Source organism: Prunus persica, chromosome G3, assembly GCF_000346465.2.
Source record: "Prunus persica cultivar Lovell chromosome G3, Prunus_persica_NCBIv2, whole genome shotgun sequence".
NCBI lineage: Eukaryota > Viridiplantae > Streptophyta > Magnoliopsida > Rosales > Rosaceae > Prunus > Prunus persica.
Window position 1 is genome coordinate 23,897,736 of NC_034011.1, and position 21,641 is coordinate 23,919,376.

The 21,641-nt window shown below is 36.0% G+C and overlaps 3 protein-coding genes across 4 annotated transcripts; 1 reads left to right on the forward strand and 2 right to left on the reverse strand.

Moving 5' to 3' along the window:
* Nucleotides 4,433-8,089, forward strand: LOC18783336. The gene is made up of 5 exons (XM_007217465.2): nt 4,433-4,667; nt 4,817-5,001; nt 5,123-5,348; nt 5,482-5,558; nt 7,877-8,089. The coding sequence occupies exons 1-5, from the start codon at nt 4,433-4,435 to the stop codon at nt 8,087-8,089; spliced, it is 936 nt and encodes a 311-aa protein (XP_007217527.2).
* On the reverse strand, nt 8,253-10,146 carry LOC18784160 (formin-2). Of its 2 annotated transcripts, XM_020560147.1 has the most exons (3): nt 9,869-10,146; nt 9,067-9,767; nt 8,253-8,910 (listed from the first exon to the last, which is right to left on the reverse strand). In XM_020560147.1, the coding sequence occupies exons 1-3, from the start codon at nt 10,032-10,034 to the stop codon at nt 8,536-8,538; spliced, it is 1,242 nt and encodes a 413-aa protein (XP_020415736.1). In that variant the 5' UTR covers nt 10,035-10,146; the 3' UTR covers nt 8,253-8,535. The 2 variants fall into 2 exon arrangements, with proteins under 2 accessions (XP_020415736.1, XP_007215343.1); XM_007215281.2 differs by having other exon boundaries at nt 8,253-9,767.
* Nucleotides 19,449-20,734, reverse strand: LOC109948297 (collagen alpha-5(IV) chain-like). The gene is made up of 2 exons (XM_020560860.1): nt 20,516-20,734; nt 19,449-20,421 (listed from the first exon to the last, which is right to left on the reverse strand). The coding sequence occupies exons 1-2, from the start codon at nt 20,679-20,681 to the stop codon at nt 19,601-19,603; spliced, it is 987 nt and encodes a 328-aa protein (XP_020416449.1). The 5' UTR covers nt 20,682-20,734; the 3' UTR covers nt 19,449-19,600.

Here is a 21,641-nt window from a genome sequence, read left to right on the forward strand (position 1 = left end):
TAAAATTTTCTTTTAAAAAAAAAACATGAACACTTCTCTCGATGAAATTTCGTTGGCACAGATCTATGCCGGCAAAATTTACCGGATTAAGTTTCTCCCGACGAAAATACCTGTGCCGACGAAATTTTGTTGAGAGAGGTCTTTTAGTATATATATATATATAAACTTAGGATGTTTAGGTTAATTAATTTTTAAAAATGTTATCGTTAGTAATTAAATAATAAATTTGCCTTATTTAATTAGTAAAATTAGTAATTATATTATAATTATTATTTATTTAGTGAATAATTAGTCTTAAATTTATCAATTAACTTCATGAGTTATATTACTTAATAAATAGTAATTCAATTTTTTCTTTTTCTTTTTCCCTTTAATATTCACCAAGTAAAACATAACTACTAATCAAAGTAATTAAACAGAGAGCTACTTAAAGGGTATAGCTGCGTTGCTGGACTTTTAAAATATTCTATTATTCGGAGTACAGCCGCGCGGCTATACTTTGAAGATATTCTTTTGAGGTGCCCTTTGTGAGCACCCCACATTGAAAATCCACAATCCTATAAAGGTCTTTATAAACAAAGCACTACGATGGTTTGGTAAGTGTGGTTAACATGGGAGAGTTGGGGTAATGGGCTTGGCTATAGGCTCGACTTTGGATTTGGCGCTGATTAATAATAATTATATTATATTAATCAAAGACTTGGGCCTTGGGGCTCTTGGGCTTTAGAGAAATTTAATTAAGACGTCCAAACGAGAATAAGCAATTTATTTTTTTTCGTTTTTGACATATCATTTAAATTTAAATTTAAATGAAATTAGGTTTGAAAATTGCACAAAATAATTTAAAATAATTAATTACTATTTATTGAGAAATGATATTGGGCTTGACAATCTTATTCTTTGAGCTGAACCTGCAGTTTAGGCCGAGCCTACTATGATATGGTCATTGATTTTGGGCCTTTCTTCCTTTTGAGCCCAATCATCACCCTAATGTGTTATTGTCACGTCATTTTCCTTTTGTGGGTCCAAGAACGTTTCAGGTATAAACACAGACCTTAAGGACGAAAAGTGATAATTTTATGAATCTCATGGACAATTTATGATAAAAAGCCTTATTTTTATGATGTATTCAGTATTTTTTGCATTATGATTTGAATCCTTTTAGAATTTATGCTTCTAATATAATGCTTTTATTCAGAAGTAAGAATTTTGATTATCACTAAGCTGTCGGATATGCATTCACCAACTAGTTTTTTGATTTCATTGTTATTTTTTGTTCTTAATTTTGGAGGGCATTTGATTGTGAGCGAGGATTACCATCTCATTCATTGATATTAGATGAGTGTGATTTAATATACAGCACACATCTCAAAATCAAATTCATCTTTTGATAATGCTTAGGGGTGGTTAGCAAAAATACTTGCTCCCTTAATTTTTAAAGTGATCACAGGTTTTGAATCCCCTCATCCCCTGAGATAAAAAACAACGCTCTATTGAGCGTTAATATTAGATCAGATGGTGTTGAACTCCAAGTATTTTAAATTTAATTAAAAATATGTAAGAAATTTGTAGCTTAAGTGATTAAGTAGTTACCGACATCTAAGGTCTTGTATTCGAATATCCCTTTCCTAATAGCGCATGTGTAAAAAATAATAATATTAAAAAAAGTCAAGAAGATGCTTCTCAGCATGTTTTTCGGCCAATTTCAAAATTACATATATGCCCTCTATTATCTCCATGCAAAAATGCATTAATGGGTATATATTATGGTAATTGCCATGGACACAGGTGGCTCTAGATAGAGCTATTTCTCCTTTTATGAAAGGAATCTCCTTAAGAAGGGGTGGACATGGATGACAACTCTGACAGAGCAACGACCTTGAAGAGATACTCAACGTGGCTAAATATGCCTGTGAAATTTTTAAAAAAGAACAAAAACAAGAAAAAGAAAAGAAAAGCGTTTCCCTTCATGCATTCATGACTCATGATTCATGAATGAGAAGACTACCCAACCCAATTTCCTCAACCCTATTTTCAGTAATGACAAAACAGAAATTGCAAAACTCCAATTTCTCCAAATATTATATAGTGGTATCTACATATATAAAGCAAAAGATAAAGAATGATAAAACATTCAAAATATCAAAAAATGTCATTGGGTAATGCAAACATTAAGAATTGAAAGTATTAATTAAGAGTGCTACTACTTTCACCCACCTGCCTATTTTCCCACCCACCTTATCTTTAAACTTTTAAAGACAAATTTAACCATACTGTAAAATGACTTAAAAGGACTTAAGGAAAAAAAATAGAGAAAAAAAAAAAGACGTAGACTTTTCAAGTTCTCACGAACCCTATCGTTTGATAGAAAGAAAAAAAAACACAAGAAAGCTACGACTCCTTGCTCATGATTCCTCTTATAACTTTTCAGTGCTCAGAACTTAATTCTCAAATAATTTTCTTCTCTTTTCTATTCATTCAATCAAATTGTTTATGAAGAAGAAAACGACAAGAGAATCAATGTTGAAGGGAACAGTTTTGGCGAAAAAATAAGGAAATCCTATTTGAACATAATTTCTAAGATCTTTACGATTACTTAAAGCATTGGGAGATGAGTATTTCTTGGACTCTGATTTTTTTTCTTAAACTAATTAAAAATCTGAAAACTTGGGGATGAATCAACAATTCTATGATTTAGGCTCTGTTGATTACACAAAGAACGTTCCTTACAAAATCAGTTTGGCTGAGAATTTTTTTGAGGTATGAGAAGGTGAAGAAGGCTTTTGGGGTTAATGAGTCATTGGTTTTTGAGGAATGCAGTGATTTGGTGGGGGATATTTTGCATGAAGATGTGATGAAAAGTGTGAAATACATGGTGAAATATTTGATGAAGAAGGACAAGTCTTGTTGTACCAGAGGAAGCTTGATTTGAGAGATGGTGTGGTTTTCATTGAGGCAAAGAGAGGTGTATAGTAAACATGAGAGACAAAAAGAAATAAAGTGTGAGAGATGGAAAATAAGATACAGCAAAAATGAGAGAGATGTGTGGGCCGTCAGAGAGAGAGAAGACGTGAGTAGAGAGAGGAAATGAGGTAATAATTAAACGGGCATTTTAGGAATATTGGTGGGTGAAAAAATAGGATTGTGTTTTTTAAAATTTATATGATGGGTGGGAAGATAAGGTGAGTGGAAAAATAGGATTGTGTTTTTTAAAATTTATATCGTGGGTGTAAAGATAAGGTGAGTAGAAAAATAAGACAGATGGGTGGAAATAGCAGCACTTTTAATTAAATGAGGATAATATGGTAAATTCACACTTTTTCATATTAAAAAAATTAAAAAAAAAAGAAAAATCAGATAATAGACGGAACACAACTACCCATTATCTTTTCTAATTCTAAAATAAATTAAATTTTTTTAAAAAAAAACTTCTCCCAAGCACGGAAGCACAAAAGCGCGTGCGAAAAGGCTAGTATATATGTATTCGTTAATTGCCAGATATTAGATATTATTTAGCTCCTTCTTGGAAAATGATATGGGATCCAATATAATTTAGGAAAAATCTCCTGTCGAATTTTTTCTAAATTTATATATCAATATATATGGACATAAATATTCTTTTGGAAGAAATGTGTAGATAGATGGTAAATTGGCAACCATTTTCCAAATTAGAATTTTTACCAAATTATTTCATCGTAATAATTTTTATTTTATTTTATCAAAACTCTCAATATACAATACATAATTTTCAGACTGTTTATGTTTGTCTGTACTTGCAACAACTTAGAAGACACATGCAGAATATAGAGTTGAGGAATTGGTTGGAATTTATGAATTTTCTGGCTGACATCAACAAAAGAAAGGTCAGCCATGCATGATGAGAATATAAACTGTCAAAATTATGACAGATTCTAGCATCCAACAAAGAGACACTGAAAGCATTAAGGCCAGTATTTGCAGATAAGAATGGCCTCACCTCTCACACTGTATTTAATTTCTGGTTTTGGAAATTTGGCCAAAAAGGAAAGAAAAAAAGAAATATATATGGACAGATAATACGCGGCGCCTAGACTCAGACTATATTCCTTTAATTTATTTTTATTTAATTTTTTTCTTTAATAATGCATAAAAGATAATTGGAGCTTGGTTGTCAAAAATCTGAGGGAGTGTATGAGAGAATCTGTAATTATGTAATCTAAGTTGTCTTGTTGGGATTTCTATTCACACTCTTCTTTTTTTATTTTTTTGTTAGAGCATTCAAATTGAATTCTGTGGATTCTGCTCTTCACTTTTCTCTCCTCCCTATACTCTCACTCTCTCTTTATATACCAACCCTCACTGTCCTCTTGTCTCCACCAAACAACCAAGATCTGAGAGAAAGATACAAAGCTAGCTAGCTAAGCTTAGAGAGTGAGCCTTTAGAGAGACAAAAATGGGTTCAACTTCAAATCCTCTTGAGCTAAATTCTCTTGATCTTGCACTTAGTCTAAAGCCCTCTTATGTCCCAAAATCACTCAATCACTTATTCAGTGATCTGGCAAGTATAGATAATGTTCCACACAAATTGTCTGTTTTGAATGAGTATCTTCTAAAACACCAAGAAGAGCTCCACAGAGTAGAGGAATTTAAAAGAGACCTACCTCAGTGTGTTCTTCTGTTGTTGGATGGTGAGCTATAGCTACCCCCATTTATTTATTTTTCTTTTTTCTCTCTAAGAAAATTGTTGAAGGGTTTGATCTATGTTGATTTACCTCTAATGGTTTATTTTATTTTTTATTTTTGACTGTTGTTTTTTCTTGGTTGTGATAATATATAGCTATACAAACACTCAATAACGAAATTGAGAAGTTGAGTGGTCAAGATCAGTTCGATGCATGTAAGAATAGAGGCTCATGTGAGGATCCAGTAGAACGGCGGAGTGCGTTCCGAAAATATAAGAGCTCATCACCTCCGTTTAACCCTAGGCCTCGCAACCAAGATCATACAAGTCAAGACCATAAGGTAGGTGGCATAGACATGCAAAAATTCAGTTTCTCTTATTTTTTAAAAATATTTTTCCCTCTTGTGTTTTGATAAATAATTATTTGATGTGATTTGACACATTTTGGTGATCTTATTGAAGGTGAAGGGAAAGGAGCCGATCCTCATGGAGCCAAGTCCCAGGAGGCCTTTCCCATGTGATCTCAACATGGAGGCAAGCGGTTCAGAACTGGAGCTAGAGCCAGAACCAGATCCACAGCCACAGCCAGAGGTACCTCCGCCTATGTGGAAACACAGCAGGTTAAGCTGGACGCAAGAGCTCCACACAAAGTTTGTGGAGGTCTTGAGCATGCTGGGAGGTCCTGCAGGTGAGAATATTTGAATCATTTTGGGTGGGATCTAGGTTTTTGGGTATATATTTTCAACATATTCCGAATATAATATTATTTAAGGCTTGATGCCAATATATTGTTTGTTTATTACATTTGCCCTTTTGAGCAGAAGCAACTCCAAAACAAATTAGGGAGGCCATGCAGGTCGAGGGGCTTACGAACGACCAAGTGAAGAGTCACCTGCAGGTTGGCTTTGAATTGTAATTTGTGAATCATAAGAATATTACCTTACAAAGACAGACTTGTTATTATCCGAACTGATGAGAATCTATACATTTGGTTGGCTGCTTTATTCCGAACTGTACATATTTTTATGAGATTAATTATCAATTGTGATTCTCCTTAACTAGCATATTTATATTAAGGGAAAGGCGATAAACTCATGTTAGTCTTTAGTTGTTAATTTTTTGTCATTGCGTGCATAACAGAATCTTTAGATTGGATCAATTTAGTTGCAATGACATCTTAATGATAGATCCTTCTATGTACACATTAAAAATGAGATATTTCTCATGCGTTGGATCGCTTGAGTAGCAATGATGTCTTAATATACAGGGGATCTTTCTCAAGCGCACAAGAAAATCTATTCATTGGATCATTTTAAAAGCAATGATATCTTAATAGTAGATTTTCTAATGTTGAAGTTATATTTTTCTCATTGATCATTTTAGTAGCATTGATAACTACTTAATAGCAGATTTTCCAATGCTCAAATTCTATACAAGATATTTATGCTCAACATACATGGGAGATCTTTCTCAAGCGCATGAGAAAATCTATTCAATCGGATCATTTTAGTAGCAATATCTTAATAGTAGATCTTCCAATGCTCAAGTTACATACATGGTATTTTTCTCATGGGTCATTTTAGTAGCAGTGATAACTTAATAGTATGTTTTCCAATGCTCAAATTTTATACATGAGATTTATGCTCAACATATACAGGGGATCTTTCTCAAGCGCATGAGACAATCTATTCATTGGATATCATTTTAGTAGCAATGATATCTTAATATAGTATATCTTCCAATACTCAAGTTATATACAAGGTATATATATATATATATATTTTTTCTCATGGGTCATTTTAGTAGCAGTGATAATTAGTATGTCTTCCATTGCTCAAATTATATACAGGGAGTTATGCTCAACATATACAGGGGATCTTTCTCAAGCTCATGAGAAAATCTATTCATTGGATCATTTTAGTGGCAATGATATCTTAATAGTACATCTTCCAATGCTCAAGTTACATATAGGGTATTTGTCTCATGGGTGGGTCATTTTAGTAGCAATAATAACTTAATAGTATGTCTTTCAATGCTCAAATTATATACAGGGGATTTATACTCAACATATACAGGGGACCTTTCTCAAGTGCATGAGAAAATCTATTCATTGGATCACTTTAGTAGCAATGATATCTTAATAGTAGATCTTCCATTGCTCAAGTTACATACAAGGTATATTTTTTCTCATGGGTCATTTTAGTAGCAGTAATAACTTAATAGTACGTCTTCCAATGCTAAATTATATACAGGGGATCTTTCTCAAGCACATGAGAAATCTAGTTATTGGATCATTTTAGTAGCAATGATATCTTAATAGTAGATCTTTCAGCTCAAGTTACATACATGGCATTTTTCTCATTGGTCATTTCCAATGCTGAAATTAGATACAGGATTTGTGCTCAACATATACAGGGGATTTTTCTCAAGCGCATGAGAAAATCTAGTCATTGGATCATTTTAGTAACAATAAATCTTAATAGTAGATCTTCCAATGCTCAAATTATATACAGGGGATTTTTCTCATACGCACATACGCATGAGAGATTTTAGGCATCATATTAGTTTAGTGACAATGATATCTTGATTGAACATCCTCACATGTGCAATTTATGTGCATTTTCTCAGGCTCATGAAAGATTCTGGTGATTAAATTACTTAATGGGCCAATGATCTTATGATAAATTTAGCCATGCGTATACATGCGCGCATGAGGGTATTGTCATAGTATCCATATACATGCCCCATTCTGATAATCTTCCCTATCTAAAATGTTGGTATAGCTTCATAGGGATGATATTTGTTCCAAATGCTATAGGTATAGCAATTCTGAATTGATGCTAAGCTTAATGAGTGTACGTAATATATTTGCTAAATATATATGCGCTCGAGAAACTTGAAATTATGGTGCCGCACCAAATACCTTTAGAATATTACAAAAGGGACCAACAAAACTTAACGGGCCTCAAGAAACAGTGTGACTGCAAAACAAACCAACAGGGTCATTTAGGCCCAATCCCCAAACAAAGTTCTTTCCCTGCTGCTCTTTATGAATGAAAGTTGAAACCACTCATTTATTTCACATGCAATTTAATTTGAGCTCTCATATTAATTATTTAAGCACTAATTTTAAGAGTATTTGCTAGAATTTGATGTTTGATGTTGATGATTTAGTGGTGCTGATGGACAAGTCTCAACTGTGTGTGTGTTTTGCAGAAGTACAGGCTCAACAGCTTGGGCGTCAAACCAGCAGCTTCTGCCAAAAGTTATAAGAGGAAAGTCCCGTTTTACTTCAGGGACTTTTGGAACCCTAGCGCTTCTCAGCAGCAGCTCGAAAGTGCAGGGAATGGTGGAGGTGGCTCTAGCAGCAGGGGAAATGCAGAGCCAGAAATGAGAAAATCAAAGAGAACCTGGTTAGGTGATGCTTAGTTATGCATCTATGATGGCATGTATAGCATGATTAGGATTCAGGAAATAATAAGAGCTTCAAAGTTGTTTATAATTTCTTCTTCTAATTTTTCTTTTTGGGTCTCAAAAGTTGTTTAATTTCATGTGCATTGTAGCTGTATAATTCTACAAAGGGAGCTCATAATTAATGCAAACAGTTGCACAAAATCTCATAATACATCGGGATTTTTTACAAGTAATGAAGTTTGTCAGATGATGAGAACCATAGCTTTATTCCAAGTACAATATTTCTGTGTCGACTACATGCTCCTTACGAAGTATAAACTTACAAGCCCTACTACATATGCTTCTGATAATTGCACAACCCATACAAGAATTTATACATACAAACTTAACCAACATGTGAAAGACATTATTTGAGAGTTAATTAAACATGATTTATATAGTTAAATCACTTCTGTTTAATATCAAGGAGAAGTAGTTTGCTTTGAAGAAGAAGAAAAAGCAGGTGGGATTCCAGGGATGCGAGGTATAGGTGGGAGTGGGAATGGTAATGGAGGGAGGAGTGGGAAAGATGGTGGTGGTGGTGATGGTGATGCAGTAAAACCAGGTATAGGTGGCAAGTTGGGAATCAATGGTGTTGGGCCTGCTGGTGGAGTAAAACCTGGTATTGGGGGTAAATTGGGAATTAATGGTGCTGGTTGAGGCTGAAATGGATTGGGGATAAGTGGAGTTGGCTGTGGCACAAGTGGATTTGGAGGCAAAATTGATGGTGGCTGAAATGGGTTTGGTGGGAAGAAAGTATCTGGGTGGGCTACTTTTTTATCAGTTAGTTGCCCCGCCTCTGTAGTTTTACCAGGAATGGGGGGTAAAACTGGAATTCCTGGAATTCCTGGAAGGGGAGGGAGAGGAGGAAGTTGTGGCAATGGTGGAAGAAAAGGGACTGTAGGAAGAGGAGAAAGATCAGGTATTGTGGAGTTTTGAGTTAGTTGCCCTGCCTCTGTAGTTTTACCAGGAATGGGGGGTAAAACTGGAATTCCTGGAATTCCTGGAAGTCCTGGAAGGGGAGGGAGAGGAGGAAGTTGTGGCAATGGTGGAAGAAAAGGGACTGTAGGAAGAGGAGAAAGATCAGGTATTGTGGAGGTTTGAGTTAGTTGCCCTGCCTCTGTAGTTTTACCAGGAATGGGGGGTAAAACTGGAATTCCTGGAATTCCTGGAAGTCCTGGAAGGGGAGGGAGAGGAGGAAGTAGTGGCAATGGTGGAAGATAAGGGAGTGTAGGAAGAGATGGAAGATCAGGTATTGTGGGGTTTTGAGTTGGTGGTGGAAATGTGAGCTCATCAGTTGGAGGAAATGAGAATTTCCGAGAACTGAATTCCTTGGAGTTTTGAATGCTTGGTTTTTGGTTACATAGGCTTGGCTGCTTTAGAGGCTTAAAGGTGAAGAACCCAGCTGAGAAAATGTGTGTTCCTTGCTTTCTTGACTTGAGATGCAGTGAAGATGAAGTGGCTATTGAGGCCACAGCACAATATGGTTCACTGCTGCTGATTAATTTCACAGAACACCCTTCAATTTTCTTGACATGCTTGCTCACAGAGAAAGGCAGATGAACTCTGAACACTCCATGGCTATCTGTTTTCACTTCTGTCTGGAAACTTGGTTTTGAACTCCCATCTTTGCATTCAACACCAACAGAAGCCCCTGCAGAAAAAATAAGTTGAAAAATAAGTCAACTGAACGCAAAATTCACAGTATAAAAAGCACTTTTTAATTGAGTTGTTGTTGGAAAATTTGAAATGAACCTGAAATGAAGTGGCTGGCATGTGAGAATTCTGCTTGGAAACATGTGTCACAGTAGACAGTGCCTACAACAACTGCAGATGGGGTCTTCTTCTCATGGCTAGCTTCTGAGGGAGTACTTAGTGAGAGAGTACTGATCAAAAAGAGTACTGTAAAAAACCAAGACATTTTAGAGCATCTATTGCCTCTGAGCAACTCTAACTCTAAGAATGAGTAGATGTAGGTTGCCTTTTTATATAAATTCCTGAGGCTTATAGCTGATATAAATATTCTCTACAGCATTCATTATACACTTTTTTTGTTTCTTTCTGGTTGTTTCGAGGCATAAAAAATGAACTTTTTTCTTCAAATTTTATAGCCTGCTGGGCCATCAAGGTAATTTATTTCACTCATGCAAAAACCAGTCAACTGCAAACTAGAAGAAGTGAATGTAGGTTCATTTCCTACCACCAAACAACCCAAAAAAGAAGGTTAATACTGTGATTGTGAGGTAGATATAAAGAGGCCCCTAACTTTTGCTTTGTTTGCTTACATTTATTGAGTTTGTTTCTTTGTTTGGTGTAAGAATTCTAAAGAGAATAGTTGGGTCCCCGTTGGTTCACGAGACAAGTGGAGTAACCACAAATTTCATGAGTCCGAAGCTGTACACTATCAACAACACAGGTTGAAGATGTTGTTGGGTTTATTTATGTATGTTCTTCACACAGAAACAAAATGATGGGCGCCTACTATGAGCTGCTCTCAGTAATATATATCTGTGCAAATTGAAAAACTCCCCAAGTACCAAACAAAGTTTACAACTCAATGTATGGATCAGAATCTTATTAATAAGGCTTTTTGGTTCAGAATGTTATGATAATCATTAGATTCATTTATTACAATTTGCTTTAAATTTTCTAATTGTTTTTAACAAGTCTTTTCAGTGCAGGTGATCCATAAATAGGTAAAGTAAACAGTCAAGTGATTGCAACCGAAGAGTCTTTTCCTCAGTCTTTTGACACAAAGTTTTCTGACAAAAAATAAATAAATAAAATTTAGATTTTAGCAACAAAAAAATTTTCACTTTTGAAAAAATCTAAAAAAATTTCGAAAAAGACATAAAAACTCCTTAACTTTCAAACCAAAAGACATGCAAATATAAATGATTCCTTTGGAAATCCAAAAATAATAAGGGCATTTTTGTCTATTTTTGCTTATTTTCAAAATATTTCTCTCTATTTTGGCATTTTCCAAAATATCCCCAAAAAAAAACGACAAAGTTTAGACATCATCAGCAATTATAAGTCACTTGAGCACAGATGTATATTCAATAATTGGTTTGGTTCAAAAACTACCAATCTACATAGTACAATGATTGTGGGACTGATTATTGGGAATTTGTGAGACTTATTTTAGCAGAAAATGGACAATGCATATGGCATGCAATGATCCAAACTCAAAACAAAGAAGCTACGACTTCCAAGTATTTGAGCAATTTCAAGCCAACTCAGAAATCTCTGTACTCTGTAGGCTTATAAGACACTCTCCCATGTGTTGATGTTGCATACAGATTCCCTTTGCATCAATATCCTTCCATTCCAACAGTCTGTTTTTTTTTTTTTCTTTTTTAAATTCAATTTTCCACATTTTTTACTGTCCGTCAAATGCATAGCATTTTGGGTGAAAAAGAAAAACAAGAACTTCTACTACTGACAAAAGAGACACCAGTCACACCACAGAGGCACAAACTCCAGAATTATGATAATTACATCCTGCATTGGAAATTGACAGATTGTCTTCACGTTCCCCACAGTTTTGCATTGAGCTGCTAACAATCCCACAAACTTGCACCGTTTCATTCTTTGTCCGTGGGCCACAATTTTTGACAAATTTGACAATCTAATAAGGCGGTTCCTGACAATCCAAGGTTATCTCCATGACAACCACAAGCCACTGTTTCACTGTTATCTTGTGAGGAAATTGAAATGTAACACCAAATTTTCTTTTACACAGTGCAAGAGATAATGCATGTTAAAAGTTAAAAAAACAAAAGGGGGATGTTTTTGTCTAATTCTATGATGTACAAAACATCTCTTTGTCCTTCACGGGTTCCAAAACACAATGTCACCTCTTCACTTCACGGGCGACCTTAAGCCTGTGGGCTGAGGGCCTTCGTGTCTGCTTGTTGAATGTGGAGTTTTTCAGCCGATGGATACCATTCCCAAATGGATACGTCAAGCTTGAAACATACGATGAGATTCTTGATTAGATCCTTGATGGCTTGTCCATTATTATTGAATTGAAACAACAAAGTTTGATTGGTAACAAGGTTTGCCAACTCGAAGGGTAAGATTGTAGCCAATCAACTAAACTTTTTAGTGTCAGGTGCATCCACTGAATGTAAGGTCTCATATTTGATTTACATAAATACAAAGATGATATTTATTTGTGACGGGTGTATAGCTTTGTTGTGGGTACGCTTCTCATTGTAAAAGTATATTTGTAATAACATCAGTAATTTTTTCTTTTGTATTAAATAACATTAGACACCTCATTCATGCAGGGAAGTTCTTTTATCACATTGAATGTATAATGTATAGCAGCAATTTTCATCCGTACAATAATGTAATCATCAGCATGTGATATTTCTGTTTGTTCTTCTATCTGAGTTTGTATTTATTCCAGTCTGAATGCTTGATATGGAGAAAGAAAGTACTTGATGAGCCATCTGTCCATGAAATCATTGGTTTCTAAAACAGCATAATATTTGTAGAACAAAACCATAGATTAAATTGTTAGATTTCTTTATGCACAAACAAGATCTTTCACACAAAACTGTAATACGTATAAAGACATGAAGACATATCTGGAGCCATTTTCCTTGAGTACACAGCTTCTAAACTCATCCAATCCGTAGCAGCAGCAATCCTAGCAAGAATAGGAATGGCTCAAGACTTCTGCTCTCTCTCAGAATCTGTTTCAGCTCTCTCTTTATAATGAGAATAGGTTTAAAGAACGTGTCTGATGAGAGCAGGGCCTTAAGCTTATATAGGGCTAGGTCAAGTCGTCTCTATTCATCACCTAGGGCTGACTTGACTAATCTTCCAAGTCCACCAGATTGGTTCACGCATAAATGGAAATAAATAGGACCCCTTAATAGGCCTCAAAACCCTTCCTTATTTCACTAAGTTTTGGGCCTCAATGTACAACTTAATTTAAACTTTTATTAAAATATAATATAACTTAGTATCTAGTACACCGATCTAAATAGGAAAACATAACATAAATAAACCCAGCTGCAAGTTTGTATATTGGACTGGAGTGGTACCATTTGCAGAACAAAACAATGTGATACAGCGCAAACTATATTGGCCAGTTTGCAGATTCGAAGAAATAATGCAAAATAATCACAACCATCATCTGTATGCAAAAACAAAAAAACAAAAACAAAAAAAAAACAAAAACAAAAAAAACAAAAAAAAAAAAAAAAAAGAAGAAGAAAGAAAGAACAATCAACGATGCTTGTCATAAAAAACAACTGCAGATGGGTGCTTCTTCTCATGGCTAGCTTCATGAGGGAGTACTTAGTGAGAGAGTACTGATAAAAAAGAGAACTGTAAAAAACCAAGACATTTTAAAGCTTCTATTGCCTCTGAGCAACTCTAACTCTAAGAATGGGTTGATGTAGGTTGCCTTTTATATCAATTGCTGAGGCTTATAACTAAAAACTAATATAAATATTCTCCACAGCAATCATTATAATTTTGTTTCTTTCTGGTTGTTTTGAGGAATGAAAAATGAACTTTTAGTTTTTTTTTTTCTTTCAAATTTTATAGCCTTGCCCATCAATAGTTTCTTTATTTCACTCATGCAAAAACCAGTCAACTGCAAACTAGAAGAAGTGAATGTAGGTTCATTTCCTACCACCAAACAATCCAAAAATAAGGTAAATATTGTGATTGTGACTGTGAGGTAGATAAAAAGAGGCCCCTTAATTTTTGCTTTGCTGGTTATTTGTCTACTTAAATTTATTGAGTTTGTTTCTTTGTTGGCGTAAATACTAAAGAGAATAGTTGGTTCACAAGACAAGTGGGGTAACCACAAAATTTCATGAGTCTGAAGCGTTACACTATCAACAACGTTGAAGATGTTGTGTTTATTTATGTATGTGCTTCACACAGAACCAAAATGATGGGGGCCTATTATATTGGTTAGAAGTACAAATATATATCATCTCTATAAAAAAATCACTTGAATCCGATATCATTTGACCACTCAATTAAATTATTGAAATTTAAGTACTTTCTTGAAGCACCATGTTCATTGATTTTCTTGGTCTCAATTAGATGTCTTAATGATTTTCAATTTGCGTGATTTTTTGCAAGGATGATCTCTGAATGAAGATGTGAAAAATAGATCGTTTGGATCGTTGAAAAAAATTTCGCAGAGAATCCTACACCCTCAAAATAAAATTATTTGAGAAATCCCTCAATAGAAGGGGACTATATAATCTGTGAAAATTGAAAAACTCCCAAGTCCGAAACAAAGTTTACAACTTTCCATGGTGTCAGAATATGTGGTTTGAGCAGAGCACGGGATCTTCTCGTGACCTAATGTGGCATATTAATAGGGTTTTTGCTTGGATTAAAATAATAGCAATGTGAGACCTCCAAATCTCATGGAGGTTTTCTACTTCTATGAGCATAGAACAACCCCTGAATCATTAGATTCATCTATTGCAATTTGCTCTAAAATTTCTAACTGTTTTTAACTGCATAAAAAACAAGACTTTTTGTGCAGGTAGTCCATAAATAGGTAAAGTAATTCCGGCCAAATTAAAAGTGTCATGTGATTACAACCAAAGAGCCTTTTCGTCAGTTATTTGGCACAAAGTTTAGAACCTTGTATCACCACTATCAGTAATTATGAGTAATTTGAGCACAGCTGGGACAACAATAAAACAATGTATATTCAATAATGCATCAGTGACAATTGACTGCTATGGATAATGGGTTTGGTGAAATAAAAAACTACCAATATACTACATACAACAATGATTTTGGGATTTGATTATTTGGAATTTGAGAGACTTACATTTAGCAGAAAATGCACAAGCATATGTGCGTTTACCCTAAACATGTTCAAACCTCAGAGATAGGCTTTAGATTGTGTGAATTGTGAACGTGCCACTATTAGTGGTGTAAAACCCTAATAGACTTGAAAGAGAATTAAGTAACTTGCGCACCAAGAAAACTCACTGAAATCAAATAATTGTGAATTGAAATGGTAAACTAAATCAAAGTTTCTTTTCCATGCCTCAAGACAAATGACAACTTTATAATTTCTCTAAAACAATAAGGGTAATAAACAACAAATAAACAAGTAAACAAAAGGGATCCAGATCAAGGGATCTTATTAGATAATAAATTGCCACCACCTTGGATCACTTCTGATTGAATTCAGAGGTTAAGGGTCTAGTGGCAATAGCAGTAGTATATCACATCACCTTCAATTGATGAAGATCAATTGGAAATCGATACCAGAGACAGATCTGGCAGAGCAATTATCAAGAAAGATATAGCATTTGAGAAGGAATTAGGGTTTGTACTGAATTTATTGTTGAAAAGTTGTGTTTGTTATCGTGAGCTATCTATTCCCTTTTATATGAATTTTGACTTGGTGGAGAGAGATTACAACCTATGTCATGCCATCATGAGGATCAAATCATAATCCATTGGAATTAATTATTTAGTTGATTGCCTTAATCGTCAAGTAATATCATGATTTCTCCTTGATTTTCTAGGTAATTATCAATTAATAGATAATTCCCTTTCCCAGCCACTTAAACTGGCCCAAGGAATCTTAACCGGATTGCAATACTAAAATCCCCCCCAAATTGGCTTAAATCTCATCTGTATAAAAACTAGGCCTAAACATTACCCCATAAGCCCAATAGACTTGATTAGAGGGATTTGGGGTTACATGCATGAGCGTGACACCATGCGTCGTTTTCATTTCAATCACTTCAATCGCGCCATTTTGACTTCTACTTTAGTCTTTCGAACCTTTCTATCTTCTTCTCACTACGAAGCCTAGAGATTCTTAGCGATTATCGATACCTTCAACTTTTCCAAACTTTTGTTACCGAAAGTCTCAAGTTTCACCACCCCCTAACCAATTCTCGTTTCAGAAACCATTTCTTTGTCTCAATGGCCACCTCTGACTCCAACGTCCCAAAGCCTATCTCTGAAAAATATGCTATTATATATGCATGCCCAAGACATTTGTGCATAATTGGGTAAAGTTGCTGATGATGGTCCAACGCTCGTACAATTTAACTGAGCGTCCAGACTTCAACACTGGGTCCATAAAGAACAGTCTACTGCAAAGGTTTGAGTGGATTGGCGATCTTCATGACCAGTATCCGGAGCTTTGGGAAAAGCATCGCATTTACGATGCCATTATGCTTTTTCGTTTTGACACTTCGAGGGGTATTTGTTCTCAACATATGCAGGGGATCTTTCTCAAGCACATGAGAAAGTCTACTCATTAGATCATTTTAGTAGCAATAATATTGTAGGGCTTTTTCGTTCTGGCAGCTATAGATTAGTCTGGGCTACTGTAAAGAGTAAATTGGAGAAAACTCCCCATGTGTCTAAGTTCAAGAATAAGACCCCAAAAGTGCTTCGAAAGGGTAGCTAAGCCTTAGAAAACACCTTGGTCTTCTTCACCAATGAAACCAACAGTTGCTTACAAATAAATGCTTGGCTTGGCTTGAGAAGCTTGTGGCATGGAAGCTAAGCATTCATGAGTTTAGCAAGAGAGAGAGAGAGAGAGAGAGAGAGAGACCATATTTTCTACGAGAAACACAGGTTTAAAGCAAAGGATTTCATGAGAATTTGCTGAGGAGACAAGATTTTTGGGAGCTCAAAAGTCTTCTTGCAACTGTTCCAGTGGTAACCTCTCATCTATGGTTATCACTTCTCCTTCTTTCCTCCCATATTTCATGGCAAGAGCTGATAAAGGAAGAAAATAGATAGCAACGTTGGTCTGAAGGATGTCTTTTCTCCTAGCAACCTGCTGGCGCTAATACCCTTTGGTCATTTGAATGGTTTGTCTTGAGGTTTGCACCTGGTCACGTGCTAGAGCCTCACAGCAGCCTACATATGTGAGTCATTCCTTGGCTTTTTGTTGTGGTTTTGTCTCCAACCATGTGCTGGAGACTTTCAAATATTTTTTTTGATCATTTGGGCCTTCCTAAGGTAATGGGTTTGTCTACTAGGGAATGGGCCAACTTCACAAAGTGATAGACTACTTTTATTAAGGTGATGGGTCAATTTTCTAAAGTGGTGGGCTCTCTTTTTCTCTCATTTATGCTTACCCAGATATTTGGACTCAAGAAATGGGCTCGAGTTTTGGGGCTCCCAAGCAATCTAAAACTTCAATTTCTCGGCTCATCAATGGGCCTCATGAATGCTCGTTACCATCCATACTACAACCCACTCAGCAAGCCCCGAACATTTGCATGGCTTGGGCCTACTTAAGCTTATAGCATGGCTATGTGTAATAATGATTTTCTGCTTGGCATTGCATGTTGATTGGCGTGCCTGAATTTTATCGTCTTTGAAAAGGGATATGATGCTTGACGGGAGAATTAGCATGGGCTTGTAGAGCTAGTGCCTTTTATGGGCTCATTTCAATTCTTAGCGTGACGGATTGCATATTTATTTCGCATGGCACGTGGATCGTGGCTCTTGCAAGCATGCATGACGAATTTCGCATACTCCAAACCGAGTCTCTTCTTAATTAGGTGTCGCACTGGACCAGGAATTTATTTGGACCTCAAGTTACATACACGATTTTTTTTTTCTTCACATGGGTCATTTTAGTAGTTGTGATAACTTAATAGTATATCTTCCTATGTTAAAATTATATACATGGGATTTTTCTCATGCGCGTGAGAGATTTAGGTCCCATATCATTTTATTGTGAACTCTTTATTGAATATCCTCCCATTCGCAATTTATGCGCATTTTCTCAAGCTCATGAAAGATTCTGGTGATTAGATTACTTAATGGAACAATGAACTTATGATAACATTTGTCATGCATATACATGCGCGCATGAGAGTATTGTCATAGTATCTATACATGCCCCATTCTTATCATCTTCTCTGCTTGATCTGGAAATATTATCTATGATTCGCTAACACGACACGAATTCACAAGAAAAAATCAATATTTGGGTTTAGCTTGGACTCGTTAGCCACCCATTAAGCTAATAGGTCATATCAGTATCATTCACGAATATTCGCTAACGGGTTGTGTTGGTCATTCACGAATTTAAACAGGTCATGTCCGTGTTTGGTATTTTCCACCCGTTAACTTAACGGGTCGTGTTCATATCAACTCGTTAAGAAAGTGGGTCAACACAAACACAACAATATATTTGGTCCAAGTGCTATGGGTATAGCAATGCTGCATTGATCCTAAGCTTTTTTATTTTTTGTTTGGACGGATGATGCTAAGCTTAATGAGTGCAATATATTTTGCTAAATATATATGAGCTCAAGAAACTCCGAATTATGGTGCAGCACCCAACACCTTTAGAACATTACAAAAGGGACCAACAAAGCTTAACAAGCCTCATGAAACACTGTGACTGCAAACAAATCAACTGGGTCATTTAGGCCCAGTCCCCAAACAAAGTTCTTTCCCTAATCATATTTACGAATGGAAGTTGAAAGTTGAAGCCACTCATTTATTTCACATGCAATTTAATTTGTGCTCTCATATTAATTATTTAAGCACTAATTTTATGCGCATTTGGTATTTGAGGTTGATAATTTAGTGGTGCTGATGGACAAGTCTTAACTGTGTGTGTGTTTTGCAGAAGTACAGGCTCAACAGCAGGGGCGCCCAACCAGCAGCTTCTGCCAACAGTTCGCAGAGGGCAGCCCTGTTTTACTACAGGGACATGTGGAACCCTAGCGCTTCTGAGCAGTCAAACTCTCGGCAGCAGCAGCTCGAAAGTGCAAGGAATGGTGGAGATGGCTCTTCAGTTGGTGGCTCTAGCAGAACCAGAATTGAAAAAATCAAAGAGTTAGGTTAGATGATGTTTAGTTATGCATCTGCTGAGATTTTGCATATGTGTATATGAGGGCATGTATAGCAAAAGATTAGGATTCAGGAAATAATCAGAACCTGAAAGTTGTTTATAATTTCTTCTTTCTTTTTTGGGTCTCAAAAGTTGTTTAATTTCATGTTGAATTGTAGCTGTGATGCATTTTTTGTTTTTGTTTTTGCTTTTTGGGTTTCAATTTCTGCCCAAATTGGTGCAGTTTAAGTTCTAAAATTTCCATTTTCATGGACTTGTGTTTCCCAAGCAAACTGGTCTAAGAAGAACAATTCAATTTTAGCATGAAGAAGCAATTTTTTCTTCTTCTTCTCGAAGGGTCTTTTTGATTGGACAATGTTGAAATGCAGCTCCAAATTCAGCAATTCAGGTATAATTCTACAGAGGGAGTTCATAATTAATGCAAACAGTGGCACAAAATCTCAGAATATATTGGGATTTTTTACTAAGTAAATGAAGTCTGTCAGATGATGAGAGAACCATAGCTTTATTCCAAGTACAATAACTTACATACTCCTTACAAAGTACAAACTTACAAGCCCTACTACATATGCTTCTGATAATTGCACACCCCATACAAACTTAACATGATTTATTTAGTTAATGATTTCAGTTTAATATCAAGGAGAAGTAGTTTGCTTTGAAGAAGCCCGTGGGATTCCAGGAATGCGAGATGTTGGTGGTGATGGATTTGGAGGCAAACTTGTTTTTGGAATTTGTGGTGTTGTGAAGGAAGTATCTGGGCGAGCTACTTTTTTATCATTTAGTTGCCCTGCCTTTCCTAGTCCTGGAAGTCCAGGAAGTCCTGGGAGTCCTGGAAGTCCCGGAAGTCCTGGAAGTCCCGGAAGTCCTGGAAGTCCCGGCAGTCCCGGAAGTCCTGGCAGTCCCGGAAGTCCTAATAATTTTTTGTCAGTTAGTTGCCCTCCCTTTGTATTTTTACCAGTAAAGGGGGTTAATTGTGGAATTCCTGGAAGTCCTGGGAGTCCTGGAAGTCCTGTTCCTGGGAGTCCTGGAAGTCCTACTTTTTTATCAGTTAGTTGCCCTGCCTTCGTAGTTTTACCAGGAAAGGGGGATGTAACTGGAATTCCTGGAAATGAAGATTTCTGAGAACTGAATTCCTTGGAGTTTGGAATGCTTGGTTTTTGGTTACAGAGGCTTGGCTGCTTTAGAGGCTTGAAGGTGAAGAAACCAGCTGAGAATATATATGTTCCTTGCTCACTTGACTTGAGATGCAGTGAAGATGAAGTGGCTGTTGAGGACACAGCACAATATGGTTCACTGCTGCTGATTAATTTCACAGAACACCCTTCAATTTTCTTGACACGCTTGCTCACAGAGAAAGGCAAATGGACTCTGAACACTCCATGGCTATCTGTTTTCACTTCTGTCTGGAAACTTGGTTTTGAACTCCCATCTTTGCATTCTACACCAACAGAAGCCCCTGCAGAAAAATAAGTTGAAATTAAGTTAACTGAACCCAAAATTCACAATATAAAAAGCACTTTTGATTGAGTTGTAGGAAATTTGAAATGAACCTGAAATGAAGTGGCTGGCATGTGAGAATTCGGCTTGGAAACATGTGTCACAGTAGACAGTGCCTACAACAACTGCAGATGGGGGCTTCTTCTCATGGCTAGCTTCTGAGGGAGTAGTCAATGAGAGAGAACTGATCAAAAAGAGTAGTGTAAAAAACCAAGACATGTTAGAGCCTCTATTGCCTCTGAGCAACTCTAATATTCTTGACTCTGAGAATGAGTTGATCTAGGCTGCCTTTTATATCAATTGCTGAGGCTTATAACGAATATAAATACTCTCTACAGTATTCACTATACACTTTCTGAAAAATGAAACTTTTTCTTCAAATTTTACGACATGACGCATTAAGCTTCTTTATTTCACCCATGCAAAAAGCCAGTCAACCGCAAACTAGAAGAAGTGAATGTAGGTTCATATCCTACCACCAAACAATCCAAAAAGAAGGTTAATATTGTGATGGAGAGGTAGATAAGAAGAAATATTTGCTTTGCTGGTTCTTTGTTTACTTACATTTATTGAGTTTGTTTCTTTGTTAGTGGTGTTGAGTTGTGGAGATACAATTCAACTAGGAAAAGGATGTGTTTCCTTTTGTTTGGTTTTCTTCTTGGTTTTAGATTGGCAAAGAGTCACTTTTGGTTCATGTGGTTTATCACTTTATCACTAAAATCCCTGTGGTTTCAATTTGATCACTTTTGCCCGTGTGCTTTCAATTTGAAACAATTCAAGGACAATTCTCAACTTATGTCAAGTTTTCGTTAACTTCAGATATTTGTGGAGGGGCAATTTGGTCTACAAATTATTTAAAAAATTCATTCCTTTTAAAAATAAAATATTAAAAACCAATAAATAAATAAAACAAGAAGAACAGCCAAATACATAGTATGGTAACCCAAATACGCCCTCGAATACATGGTGAGCACAGCCAAAGCCCAAGGCAAAAAATTCACAGCCAACTTGTTCTTTGTGTCCCAGAGTCCAATCCCTTTATACGTTAAGAGGGTGAAGTAGATATATAGCAAAGAAGAACATGTACTGAGAGTGGCTCGAAGGCCATCCATGCAAAATCACACAAGCTCAAGAAACACTGAGTTTCTTTATTTGGGAAGAAACCTAAAGGCATGGAAC

Bases quoted from the DNA above. Each gene is read 5' to 3' on its own strand.
- LOC18783336 (XM_007217465.2), top strand. From the start codon at position 4,433: ATGGGTTCAACTTCAAATCCTCTTGAGCTAAATTCTCTTGATCTTGCA. The intron at 4,668-4,816 runs GTGAGCTATAGC...GATAATATATAG, and splicing joins TGTTCTTCTGTTGTTGGATG to CTATACAAACACTCAATAAC. The intron at 5,002-5,122 runs GTAGGTGGCATA...ATCTTATTGAAG, and splicing joins ATACAAGTCAAGACCATAAG to GTGAAGGGAAAGGAGCCGAT.
- LOC18784160 (XM_007215281.2), bottom strand. From the start codon at position 10,034: ATGTCTTGGTTTTTTACAGTACTCTTTTTGATCAGTACTCTCTCACTA. The intron at 9,768-9,868 runs GTTCATTTCAAA...TTTTTTCTGCAG, and splicing joins TGCCAGCCACTTCATTTCAG to GGGCTTCTGTTGGTGTTGAA.
- LOC109948297 (XM_020560860.1), bottom strand. From the start codon at position 20,681: ATGTCTTGGTTTTTTACACTACTCTTTTTGATCAGTTCTCTCTCATTG. The intron at 20,422-20,515 runs GTTCATTTCAAA...ATTTTTCTGCAG, and splicing joins TGCCAGCCACTTCATTTCAG to GGGCTTCTGTTGGTGTAGAA.